Source organism: Puma concolor, chromosome B1, assembly GCF_028749965.1.
Source record: "Puma concolor isolate L17-30 chromosome B1, mPumCon1.1.hap2, whole genome shotgun sequence".
In the NCBI taxonomy this organism is placed as follows: Eukaryota; Metazoa; Chordata; class Mammalia; order Carnivora; family Felidae; genus Puma; species Puma concolor.
Genome location: NC_141670.1, coordinates 32,934,980 through 32,948,598, shown reverse-complemented (window position 1 = coordinate 32,948,598; position 13,619 = coordinate 32,934,980). Strand labels below are relative to the sequence as shown.

The following is a 13,619-nucleotide window of genomic DNA, read 5'->3' as shown; positions in this document are numbered from 1 at the left end:
AACACTGCCCCCCTCCATAGAGGCATATGCACACGTGTTCATCTTTCTGCATGCAGCTTCAGAGATTGCTAGACCCTCCAAGGCTCATTCACGGACCCACGTCCAAACCCTTCGATCCAAGAAAAGGATAACGTCTTGGCCCACAAGATATTTTCCAAAGACTTTTCATTTATCTGTTGATCCATGAGAAACAACAAAGCGAACAATACTCTGATCTTCCCCACCCCTCAGTGGTGCCCTTGTAACCTCCCTGTGGAATGCCTTGTTTTGTTTTCCAGAAAAAAAGAGCCTCGTTTTATGAGAACATCATTAAGGCAATGAGGCCTCAGCCTGAGTACTTTGCCGTTGGATACTATGGACAGGGCTTTCCTTCTTTCCTACGGGTAAGAATCCTCAGGGTGGTCCTCTAAGCCATTAAGCCATGCCATCTGAAGGAGGGAAGGTATTCATCTCTGTTCCAGATGGGCCTAGTATGTTAGCAGCTGGAGGCCCATGTTCTCACTGTGGGAGGTCGGGGAGGGAAACCACTTCCTGCGTGGCCGGCGTCCTCACCCCACGCCCCCAGCCTCTGGTATTCTGGCAGCTCGATTGTAAAATGACTTTTCCCAGGCGGAATGAAAAGGGGAAAAACAGAACCCTCCCCTCCACTGGTCTGCTGCTACAGATCAGGCTGGGGGGAAGTGTGGATTGATGTGTTTCCTTGTTTATTTTATTTCCAGCCAGAGCCAGTTTGAAAGCAAATATCCCAAGGGCGGGACTGCGAAAGTTTCACAAAAATAAAAACAGGCGTTGTAATAGTGAAAAGGACCGTGTTTTTCCTTCCCCAAATTTTTCTATAACGGGACACTGATTCTAAAATCTAAAAAACAGGCAAAATCGTATTTTTTCCGGCACAAACGGAAGCCTCTTTAGAGGTAGCCGTGTTTGGATGTATGATCCATTTTCCGTCCCCTAATTTAAGAAAATGTAGAAAGGAAGTACTCTGCATGCTGCATCATTCCCAAGGAGGAGGTAACTCATTCATTCATTCTGTAACGTCTGCTGAGTGCCTACTGTGTACCAGGCACATACTAGGCAGATTATAATCAGATATGGCCCTTACTCTCATGGCGTTTACAGCCTAATGGGTATAGTGTTAATTGAATAATCATGCAAACAAATGGAAATTGAAACTGACCAAAACGGGTATCCTGTGCTGTAAGCGTTGGTTAACCAGGAAGTATTTACTGAAATATTAACCCAAGTAAAATAAAAACTTAGGTTCACATGAAAAAAAAATTCACATGATTGTTTATAGCACCATTATTTATAATCACCAAAGACTGGATGCAACTCAGGTGTCCCTTAGTTGATGAGGGGATTAAAAAAAATGTCAAAAGAGCCATGCAATGGAATATTACTCAGTAATTAAGAGGAATAAAGTACTGGGGCGTCTGGGTGGCTCAGTCGCTTAAGCATCCATCTCTTGATTTTGGCTCAGGTCATGATCTCAAGGTTTCGTGAGTTCGAGCCCAAGTCAGGCTCTGCACTGGCAGCATGGAGACTGCTTGGGATTCTCTCTCTCCCCACCTCTCTCCCTGCCCCTCCCCGACTTGTGCTGCCTCTGTCTCTCCCAAGATGAATAGATGAACTTAAAAAACATTTTTTTTAAAGGAATGAAGTTCTGATACATACAAGCATGTGGGTGAATCCCGGTGCATTGTGCTAATAAGTAAAAGAACTTAGAGCATAAGGTCTACGTACTCTCTGATTTTCTTTCTTTTTCTTTAACATTTGTTTTTTATTTTGAGAGAGAAAGAGAGCACGCAAGTGGAGGACGGGCAGAGAGACAGGGAGAGAGAGAGAATATGAGCAGGTTCCACACTGTCAGCAGAGCCTGATGCGGGGCTCAGTCTCCCCAATCGTGAGATCATGACCTAAGCCAAAACCAAGAGTCGGACGCTTAATGGACTGAGCCACCCAGGCGCCCCTCTCTGATTTTCTTTATATGGCATCTGTTACGCTTAACGTAGAGATGGAAAACAGATGAGCCGTCATCTGGTAGCTGTTGGGGAGGGTTGGGCTTCACAAGTATCAGGAAATTTTGAGTGGTAGTGAAACTGTTCTGTATCTTGATTGTGGTCATGGTTATGTTTGCCAAAACTGGCAGAATTTTACAGCAAACAGGGGGGTAGATTTTACTCTTTGCGAATCATGCCTGCGTTTCGTAAGAGTCGAGAAAGACTTCCTGGGAAATTGCTGTTCCGACTGCAATGTGAGCTTGGTGTTATGGAGATCAGGGTGATAGGAAGAAACATTCCAGGCAGAGGAAGTGGCAGGCGAGGGCATGGCTGTGCCTGGGAATGAAAGACCAGCACGGTGGTCACAGAGAGAGTGAGGTGAGCAGGGAGTTGAGGCACAAAATGTGGGGGAGATCACACCGGGCAGGGCCGTGGGGTTGCCCCAGCTGTGTTGTCAGCATCCCAAGAGCAGGAGGGAGCCATTGTGGATTCTAGGTGTTGGCAAGGTCATCGTCTGGCTGGTATGGGCAGTGGTCGGTTGTGTATAGATAAGCCACTAGAAACTGTCGCAGATTTTGAGAGAAGGGATGTTGGGATGGCCTAGGGAAGTAGCTGTAGGAAAAATGGAGGGATTTCGTACTTGGTGATTATTGTTGGGCCATGTGCGTGAGGAAGGAGGGGAGTAGGTCTCTGGCCTGTGTACTAGAGGGGCTGTGGAGCCATCCACTAAGATAGCAGTAAAGGAAAAGGATAGAGTCAATCCGTTCATTGAATAAATATTTATTGAACTCTTACTTTGTGCCTTGTTATACGCATGGGGGCACGGTCCAAAGCAACCCAAATCCTTGAAATAATGGAGCTTATATACTAGCTTGGAAACACACACAAAATGTAAGTGAGACATTTGGTATGTCAGACGGCCTAGAACAATGCCTCACGCCGTGTAGACGCTCCATAAGTATCAAGGAGAAGACGTCAGGGAAGGTGAATAGAGAGGCAGGTGATGGGGGTGGAGCTACAATTTTAAATGGAGTGAATAGGAAAGGTGTCAGTAAGAAAATGACACTTGAGCAAAAACCTGAAAGAAGAGAGGGAATAAGGCAGGTAACCGTCAAGAGATGAGATGGGGTACCAGGCAGTGTGGACAGCAGGTTCGGAAGCCTTGAGCCTGGAAGCACATGACCAAGAGGACAAGTAGAGAATGGGGGCAGATGGCTCTGGGTACCGGATCGCAGAGGGCCTGTCCCATCTTTATACGTTCTTTGTGAAAGTCTGGTTTCGGCCATACTCCGTGTGAGGGAAATTTGGAACATCCGAAAGATGCAAGTCAACAATCTGATGTATGGATCCAGAACTCAACGGAAAGTTCCCGGCTGGAGATAAAGTTGGTGGGTTATTTGCACCTGGATGAGGTAGCATAGGGAAAGAGAATGGGGCACCAAGGGGAGAGGGTCTAGGAAGGAGCCTTGCAGTAGGTTCTAGTCTTAAATCGGCCCTCAGTCTCGGCACTCGAGTCCTGGTAAGGCAGTGGTGCCTGCCATACTTGTGTGACTGCTGTGTCACGTGACATAACGGACGTGGGTCGGTGGGCCAGCCAAAAGACTAGACTTTCCAGTTGAGACATCGGGGTCCAGATCATCGTCTGGGTGACTCTGTGATGTCAGCCAAATCCTATGACCTCCGCCCTTTTCTGATGTGTAAATTGGAGAAATACTGCCCACTCCACAGGGCCGTTTTCAGAAGGAAATAAATAGCGCATAGGAGTGCTTTACACGCCGTCAAGTGGTTTGTGGATGCTCTGTGTTATCAAAGGTGCTGGAAAATATAAATGCCTCCTCAGCGATCTAACCTACGTGCCCTTCTGTCTTACGGACTATTTCCCCAAACTCAGACTATCTGAAATTGTGTTGTCCGCCTCCCCCCAAGCCCAGCCCGGTCCCCTTCGTCCCCGTTTCTGTCAGCGGCACATGTTCTTCCTGCTCCTGGGCCAGGCATCCCCGAATCCTCCTTGATTCTCCCCATCTGCTGGCCCTTCACCAAACACCAGAGTCAAACACCAGATCTCGTAGCTTCTCCTCCCACTCAGTCCTGCCTAGGATTCCTGCAGCTGAACGTGCACTCCACTGTTCAGACGAGCCTGTCCAGACTGCTTCTGTCATCCTATCACTCCCCCCTTGCAGAACCTCCAGTACGTTCCCTGGGCCTTCGGAACTTGTGCCTGCCCTTCACTGGTCTGGCTCATCCAAGCTTATTTCTTCTACCTCAGTTCCATCCTGTCTGCCCCGTGGCCTTATCCTTCTGTTCACCTACCGTGCCTGTTTTGGTGGTCCAGCCCTTCTCTTTTCCTCTCCTTACCCTATCTGTCCACCTGGGCCCCGTCAATCTCAACGTCGTCCCTGAAGCCCTCCCTTGCAATCCGGGCTGGTCCGTGCTGACCTTGTGCTTGTCTGCTCCCGTTCACCTTGTTGCCCACGTCCCACACTTCGTGCCACCCTGTGCTCAGCTTCCTTGCCTGCCGCCGCTTTGCCTGAACGATGGCATTTCACGAGGCAGGAATTGGTCACATAAATCTTTCCCGGCTTGGAAAAACTGTCATCATCCCTTCCCAAAGATCTGGCAATTTCGACTGCCATCAGCATGTATCCTACAAGATACATAGCCTTCAAGTTACTTGTATCAACTGTCATATTTACTTGTTTTCTGTTTCTGTCAGAAGCTGAGTTTTGTGAGCATGGGGGCATCATCATATCCCTCGTGTCTTAGCAGGTCCACTGTGTTTGTCCAATGCGTGTTGGTTATGTGAATGGACAAGTAAATTCTAAAAGCGATTTTCCCGGACAGTATGGGCCCCAGTTTTAGTTAAAAATGGCTCATGTCTGGGCTGCCAATGCTAAGTACTCATCTGTGATGAGCAGGTGAGCAGAAACCTTCAAACCGTGGCTGCGTTAGAACTTAACTTGGGCGACATCAGCCGTGAATCAGATTACTCCTAAGCCTGAGACTTAGGAAACTTCTTTCTTAAAAAAAAAAAAAAAAAAAAAAGGCCCAATTTTATTAATTTTGTTAAACAGAAGAAGAATGTAGGTTAGAATGGAGAGAACAGTATTTAGTGCAGTTATTTTCCTTGAGACGTTGACATTGCCCTCCACGGTGGTTTTCGGGATAATCTAGGGACAGCTCTAATGCATTCCTGTTCTTCCCAAGTGAAAGTTTGTTGTGTTGACTCTCTTCATGCATTCCCGTCCTGTATGTCAGTGCCACTCCAAGCGCTGGTCCACAGACCGATACTGGATCTTGACGGGAGGAGGGATTGCCTGGGAAGAAATCGCTGCCCTTCCTTCCTTCATTGAGAATGTCTTGCTCTGGGGAAAAAAAAAAAAATCCGCTGAATTCAACACTGTGCCCGGTGACATCACAGATCCATATCAGGGCACAAGCCCCTCATTGCCTTGTGGCTGAGTGCAGAGCACTCCTCTGGTCTGTGGTCGTTGGGCCACACTACGAGAAGCACTGCGGAAGCAGCTTTATGCCCTTGACCTTAATGCCCAAATCACCCATGAGCTCTTGCCGGATAGGATGGTTGGTGCAGGGCGCGCAGTGAGTATTCAGTGAGAACTTGATGGCGCTTTGGCTGGGAGGGCATGGCTTCCTCAGCACCGGGCTCCTCCAGGGCTCCTTCACGCTTCATATTGACCCGCCTTGCTGTCTCTGACCTGCAGAACAAAATCTTTATCTATCGGGGAAAGGAGTACGAGAGGCGAGAAGACTTCAGCCTGAGGTTGCTGACGCAGTTCCCCAATGCCGAGAAGATGACCAGCACCACGCCCCCGGGAGAGGAAATCAAGTCGTCCCCAAAACAGTGTATCCTTGCCTTGGGGAGACACGGCCCGGCCCGGCCCCAGAAGCTAAGGGTTCGGTCCCCCGACCACCCGTGTAACCATTCTGACTCAGCCTCCCATTCTGTGTCAAAGCTTTGGGGCCCTAATGTCCTTAGCTCATGGTTATGAAGTAGAGGAGAGAGATGGTAAGCAGATCTTGAATAGGAAAGGATGTTTTAGAGCCAGATGGAGAGCTTGAGGACAGAGCGTTCCTGCTCAGGATCCTGGATCCTGGATGAAGATGCCTGGCTCTTCTTTTGTAACATGCAATGACTTACTGAAAAATTAATTACATGCTTTCTTTTTTTTTTTTTTTTTTTTTTTTAGATGTTTTTATTTGTTTTCGAGAGAGAGAGAGAGAGAGAGAGACAAAGTGTAACTGGGGGAGGGGCAGAGAGAGGAAGACACAGAATCCGAAGCAGGCTCCAGGCTCTGAGCTGTCAGCACAGAGCCCGACACAGGACTTGAACCCACGAACCACGAGGAGCCACCCAGGCACCCCTATTACATGCTTTTTTATAAATAAGTAAATAAGCGAGCTCCATGACAAAATTAGTTTTGAAGCCTTTTCATGTGTTTTGTACTAAAATAAAGATGTTCTAAAATTGAACAGTGTTCAGAATAAAGAGAGGTAGGTAAGACAGAGCCGGTGTGGCATGGTAGATAAAAAAAAGTCTCTGGAGCCTCAGTGCCTGGGTTCGAGTCTCAGCTCTATCATGTACTATGTCTCTTAAGGGCAAGTTCCTTAATGATCTATGCTCCTTAGTTTTCCCATCTATAAAATGGGGATGGTGTTCATTCTTTCTCATGGAATTTTTGTAAAGGTGGAGCAAATACATGTCAAAGATTAGTAACAATGCCTGGTATTAATACAAATTCAATAGATATTGCCTATTATCATAGGTACCGGTGTAGAAAGATTCACGATAACAACAGACCAATAGACCTTTAAGAGAACAGCGACCCATTAACACACAGTAGGTGCTTGGAAAAAGACTAGTCTTTGAGGATAAATCCTTGTTTGGGTTATGAGGGTTCAGAAAACCACCGAGCTGCCTCTGTGGTGTGGGAATGAAAAGAGGTCTTCGAAGAACTGAATTCCTGTCACTTGGCCCCCGGCCCTTCCTGCGTATTCACTAGACCTTGTCGAAACTTCTTCGTTCCTCCAGGTCTTGCTTTCTCATATACGAGGTGTGAGTCTGTTTTCCCTAAATACCTAGTAACACTTCTGTGAGGATCCAGATAGAAAGGAGATCATTAAAACGCTCTGTCAGCTAGACCGGTGTGAGGCCCAGCCTGGTGGTGCTCAGATTTTCTCATGCGTGAGGATCGCCACGGAGAGATTCTCACTGAGCAGTTGTGAATTGTTTTCTCTTTTGGTTTTTTTACTGCTTATTTATCTTGGAGAGAGAGAGAGCGTGCGTGTGTAAGTGGGGGACCGTGAATCCGAAGCCAGGCTCTGCTGCACTGACGGTGGTGAGCCCAATGTAGGGCTTGAACTCACGAGCTAGGAGATCATGACCCGAGTCAAAGTTGGATACTCAACGCCCGGAGCCACTCAGGCGCCCCTCAGCAGCTGAGGATTCTTATTTTTTATTTTTTTTTTTAATTAACGTTTATTTATTTTTGAGACAGAGACAGAGCATGAACGGGGGAGGGGCAGAGAGAGAGGGAGACACAGAATCGGAAGCAGGCTCCAGGCTCTGAGCCATCAGCCCAGCGCCCGACACGGGGCTCGAACTCACGGACCACGAGATCGTGACCTGAGCTGAAGTCGGACGCTTAACCGACTGAGCCACCCAGGCGCCCCAGCAGCTGTGAGTTCTAATTCTGTATTCTGAGTACGTGTCCTGGTGCCAGGGTCTAGAGACTTCACCCAGAAATCCTGGAAGTCACTGTTCTGTCCGGATGCATGGCCTGAAACTCCAGTTTAAATGCTGCAGATTTCGAAACGGTAGATCTGCACTGGCAAGGGCCAGAAATAAAAGGTTATTACTAATTCAGACTATCAAGTCAGAGACTCAGGTCTCACCCCCGAGCTGGCTTTGAAGCCTGACTTTACCATTTACCAGTTACGTGCTCTGGCTCATCTCGGAGCCTCAGATTCCTCATCTGTAAAAGATTTATCACATCCACCTGTTAGTTGTGTTTTATTAGAGGTACCGTCTGGAAAGCCTACTTCAGGGGCGCCTGGGCGGCTCAGTCAGTTAAGTCCTACTCTTGATTTCAGTTCAGGTCGTGATCTCATGGTTTGTGAGACTGAATCCTGCGTCAGGCCCTGCACTGACAGCACGGAGCCTGCTTGGGATTCTGTCTTCCTGTGCCTCTCTCTCTGCCTCTCCCCCTTTCCCCCTCCCTCACAAGGAAGGGAGGGAGGGAGGAAGGAAGGAAGGAAGGAAGGAAGGAAGGAAGGAAGGAAGGAAGAAAAAGGAAAGACAAAATCTACATCAGTCCCCAGCTATGGCCCTCAATAAACAAGTGCTATCCAAAGATCCCAGAAATTCCTATTGCACAGGCTCTGGAGTCTGGCTATTTCAGAGGCATGCTTGTCGAAAAGAAATTATTTAAAACTGTGTCTAATCCCCCCCGCCCCGATATTTCATTGATGTCTATTTTCCTATGGCAAGGTTGTTTTGCCAGGTGTCTGACCAAAAAATGTCCTAGGATTGTGGCTTAATCAGGCATTTTGATAATACATAAGGAAACCCTGTTTTCCGTGCAGTCCTGGCATTCAGTGAAAAAGAATAATTAATGCAGGTACCATGTCCCATCTGTAAAGCCGGGGGGGGGGGGGTGGGGGGGACAAGCAGTCCTTTCTGCCTGTGACAGCTTCATGGCCCAGCCCCTTTTCCTTAATGAGCTCGTCAGACATGCAGTGTTTCACCGTAAAGCCAGTGATGAGCCTGCCTCCCAGCTACAAGGACAAACCAGTTCCAGAGCAGATCTTAAAGTAAGGAGGGGCTCTTTTGGTTTGTTTTTAGAAGCATTTTTTTTCTCTGACACACTTGATCTAGAAGTACCTCAACACCAAAGCCTTGAGCTCATTACAGTTTGGAAAACCTTCTGTTGTCTTAAACCTCTGGAGCTGCTCTAACAGGATACCACAGACTGGGTGGCTTATAAACAACAGACATTCATTGCTCACAGTTCTGCAGGCTGGGGAGTCCAAGGTCAAGGCTCCAGCGGATTTGGTGTCTGGTGAGGACCTGCTTCCTGGTTCACAGACATCGACTTCTTGCTGTGTCCTCACGTGGCAGAAAGGGTGATGGATCTCTCGGGTCTCTTACAAGGGCGCTGATCCCATTCAAGAGGGTAGAACATAAGCACTTACCACGGAGGCTACTTCCTAATACCATCACGTTGTGGGGGGGTGGGGGGGTGTTAGGATTTCAACATATGCGCTTGGGGGGAACCCAAGTGTTCAGACCGCAGCAACTCTTTATTTTCAGTATAAAATATGAGCTTGGTAACTCGAAGGGATTTGGGGCAGGTGGGGTGGGGGTTGGGGTTTTTTTAGGCAGAGGGAGATCAAGAATTTCACTGTTAGGTTTTGGATCTCCTGGATCTCAATTCCACCCGGGAAGCACTCACTTAGGAGTGGCTGACCTCACCTTGCCTGGTGGGTTCCCCAGTGATCACAGGTCCCGGTCTTTTTCCTCAGAAGCTAAAATATTAGAAGGATTGCTAGAACTGTGATAAAGCTATTACAAATGCGATCACAAACGTGGATACGAGTACATACGCCTTTTTAAATGGCGAGCTGTGGAATGGATCCGTAAATAAGAAAATTAAGATGTGCAATAAAATGTGCACCCCCTGCCGCCTTCCTTATGAAGACTGTGTCTGTTTTGAGATCGCTTAGGGGATAAGACTCGGTCTGTGGAAGACGCGGCCCAGGGCTTATTTGAAGTTTGCTCAAGGAGCGCTTGTTGTAAGAGAAACTCCAGCGTTGTGGCGATGTCTCTCTCTCCCCAGCTACTACAGAGCCAATGAAGTACAACAATTCCAGTATTCCCGGCCATTCCGGAAAGGAGAAAAGGATCCAGATAATGAATTTGCTGTGAGTCCACGCACTTTGCCCTCTAAAACAAGGTCAAGTTGCCATCCAAATGGAGGCTTTCCACCTGACCGGCACAGACAGCAGAAACCATGGCGGCCCGAGGGGTAGAGGTTCTACGTGCTTACTGCATAGACAGCAGGCCAGCTCAGTGGAAAGCTCTAGGCTGGCACCCATCCGAAAAAAGGGGCTCTACCGTGGGGCTCCGATGTTGCGTTGAGTATGACTGGAGCAAGTCACGCCTCTTTGGACCTCACATTTCCCCTCTAGAACGTGAGAGGGCCCAAGTAGATGATCCCTTGCAGCTTTAAACATTTTGATGCCCATTCACTAAGGAAGCATTTGAGAACAGAATCTCACTGAACTCAACCCTGGCCATTTTGGCCTGGGAACTGACCCTTCCTATTGTCTTTCCTTCCACCAGACCATGTGGATCGAAAGGACCACGTATACGACTGCGTATACCTTTCCTGGCATCCTCAAGTGGTTTGAAGTCAAACAGATTTCAACGGTGAGTCACTCGGAATTGGGATTCAGAAAATTCTTTTGTGTCTCCAAATATAATAAGGGCCTTTGTTAAGTGCCCCTCCGGTTCTCACTAGGCTGGCCAGCCTCCTCTGGCCAACTTTGTTTTCCAGAAGAGAAATAAAAGGCATGCTTGTGTAATAGAACTCCTCTGTAAAACTGATGTTACAAACCAACCCTAAAGGTTACTCACAGTGAATGACTCTTTTATGACCAAATGAGTCTTGTCTCCTCATAATCCCACCAAGCGCCCCAAACCATTTTCAGAACGTCTCCTTGGAGTTTCCTGCCAATCAGATTCTTCTCTCCCAAAACATTTCCTCTTCTTTCATTCGTGGCTGATCACGTCTACCAGTCCCCCCACGCTCTCCCTTCTCCAGCATTCCCGAAGCTGACCCTTTTACCTTCTTAATATTTATTAAATCTGTTTGTTTGTTTGTTTGTTTTCCAGCTCTCCTATTGTACCCTGTTTTAGTCCCTCATTCATCTCTGGTGGATGCCACGGAAAAAGCCCCCTCATTGGGCTCCTGCTTGGGCCTTCACAGGCTTGTTTTCCACACTGTCTCAGAGTGTGAGTTTCCACAGTGGAAAGCTGAGCGTATCACTCTCATGCTCAAAACCTTGCCGTGGCTCCCCAGTGCCTAGAGCATAAAGCCCCTGCTCCTTAGGACACACATGCAGAATCTTTGTGACTCGGTTCTGCCACCTCATCTCTTCAGGAATCTTCTGGAACGAAACTGCTCATTCCGTGCTATTTCAACCCTCCTTGATGATGCAGCATTTTCTCTGCCCAAAGTGCTCCTTCTCAACCTAACTAACTCCCACTGAAATTCAGTTAGGTACCTGCTTCGCCAGGAAGCCATCTCTGAAACTCCCAGTTGGGATTAGATGCCCTTTCTCTGTGCCCCGTTGCAACCGGGTTTATTTCTTTACATTTTTTTTTAACGTTTATTTATTATTGAGAGACAGAGCATGAGCACGGGAGGGGCAGAGAGAGAGGAAGACACAGATTCTGAAGCAGGCTCCAGGCTCCAGGCTCCGAGCTGTCGGCACAGAGCCCGACGCGGGGCTCGAACTCACAAACCACAGATCATGACCTGAGCCAAAGTCGGACGCTTAACCGACTGAGCCACCCAGGCGCCCCAACCCGGGTTTATTTCTAACAAGTTACTACCATGCTTACGTGTCTTGAGACGCCACTAAAACCGTAGGCTCCTCCCCACCATGAATTCTGTCTTAATCACTTTTGTAACTGTAGAGCATAGCCCGGTACTTGGCATGAAATACACTTTGAAGAAGTATATCCTGAACAAATCTGAACGGAAATCCGATGTCTTCCATGCCACTAGCAATAATATCACTGTCCCTCAAGTGTGAATATGATTTTTGGACAGAGACTTTTGGAATCAGGCTGTGGTAGGAGGTCATTTGTCTGGCAGTGGCTAAAATGAAGAACGCGGGTTTTCTTGAAACCTGACTTTGAACACTTGCCCACAGGAATTGCTTGAACCTATATTGAATCTTAATTTCATTTTCGTCCCAGATTCAGCTTGGATACTCTTTGTTAACTTTAATGTTTGTTTATTTTGAGACAGAAAGAGCACGTGTGAGCAGGAGGGGCAGAGAAAGGGAGAGAGAAAGAACCCAAGTGGGCTTTGCACGATTAGCACGGAGCCCGGGGGCAGGGCTCGATCTCACAAACCATGAGATCGTGACCTGAGCCAAAATCAAGAATCAGACGCTTAACGGAGCCACCCAGGTGACCCCAGCTTGGATATTCTAATACATCCCGTTATTTCTGGCTGCTTCTGACCACAGAACCCATACTAAGGTGACTTAGGTATGGTTTGAATGTGTGGCTTCCAAAACTTACCTTTGCTCGTGGCAGAAACATCGAGCCCCTTGCCAGTGAACTTTTGGGACGTTGCAGAAGTATCTTGGATCAGATATCCTGCTACTGGCTTGTCACTTATCTTCTCAGAAATATCTGAGGAAGCTTTGCCTAAAAGGCCCTCATTATTACATCTACCTTTTTTTTCCCCCCCAGATTTCTGGTAGACCTTTTGCCCCGAGAAATGATCACTACTATAGCTCTAATTTTTAGGTCATCCTTGTGCATTCTAAGGACATTTTAAGTAGTTTACTTCACAACTTAGCAAGACCATTTCAAGTAAGTGTGGGATCCAAATAGACATAACCTTGACAAGCACAACTTTACTGTTTTATAGCCTGGTGAGAATTTTAAACCTTTTAAAAGGAACACTTAGGGGGCGCCTGGGTGACTCAGTGAGTTAAGCATCTGTCTCTTGATTCCGGCTCAAGACATGACCTCACAGTTCGTGAGTTCGAGTCCCACATCAGGCTCTGCACTGAGCACACGGAACCTGCTTGGGATTCTCTCTCCCTCTCTCTCTGTCCCCGGCCTCTCAAAATAAATAAATAAATACTTTTAAAAATAAAATGAGAGGAACACTTAGGATTTTTTCAAAACTTGCTGTGAATTCACAAAATGCCCTTTCACTCCCTTGTCCACTATCGCAGGAAGAAATCAGTCCCCTGGAGAATGCCATAGAAACCATGGAACTCACCAATGAGAAGATCAGCAACTGTGTTCAACAACACGCCTGGGACCGTACCCTCTCTGTGCATCCTCTCTCCATGCTGCTCAGTGGCATCGTAGACCCGGCTGTCATGGGAGGATACTCCAACTATGAAAAGGTGGGCTGGGCCCTGGAATCCCCACTGAATCCCATGTCATTCCGTGCCTCTCGCCTTGTGGCTCTGTGCGGCTGGTGCATTAGTTTCTTATGACTTGGCTGAGAGAGTTTTTCACTGTGCCCTTTTTACGAATGAGCAAATGAAATTAATGAAAAGCTGATCCCTGACCTCACACCTCCTAGAGATCCTCAGCAGCTCAGGCAGGGTTGGGCCACTGCCTGATACAGAGTCACTGACAGATCAATCTAATATACCATCTCTGGTTGATTTACCTGTTGTTTCCTCTCCCTTTCTCCACCGAGAAGTAGAAAGCTTACAGGCGGCCCCAGAGGTAAAGATGCTCTAGAACTGAAGAAGCACCCGTGGGAAAGGCAGAACTGTGCTCTCTCTAAAATTGGCTTCTAGGGGCACCTGGGTGGCTCAGTCGGTTAAGCGTCCGAA

The 13,619-nt window shown here is 47.6% G+C and overlaps 1 protein-coding gene across 5 annotated transcripts in view; it reads left to right on the top strand.

Moving 5' to 3' along the window:
• The window catches only part of DOCK5 (dedicator of cytokinesis 5), a 222,953-nt gene that overhangs the window by 187,453 nt on the left and 21,881 nt on the right, over window positions 1-13,619 (top strand). For all 5 annotated transcript variants that reach the window (XM_086703428.1, XM_086703427.1, XM_086703426.1 and 2 more), the window contains 6 exons: window positions 279-383; window positions 5,720-5,861; window positions 8,747-8,828; window positions 9,854-9,938; window positions 10,360-10,446; window positions 13,002-13,178. In XM_086703428.1, coding sequence (XP_086559554.1) covers window positions 279-383; window positions 5,720-5,861; window positions 8,747-8,828; window positions 9,854-9,938; window positions 10,360-10,446; window positions 13,002-13,178 — 678 coding nt within the window. The remainder of the gene's footprint in view (window positions 1-278; window positions 384-5,719; window positions 5,862-8,746; window positions 8,829-9,853; window positions 9,939-10,359; window positions 10,447-13,001; window positions 13,179-13,619) is intronic.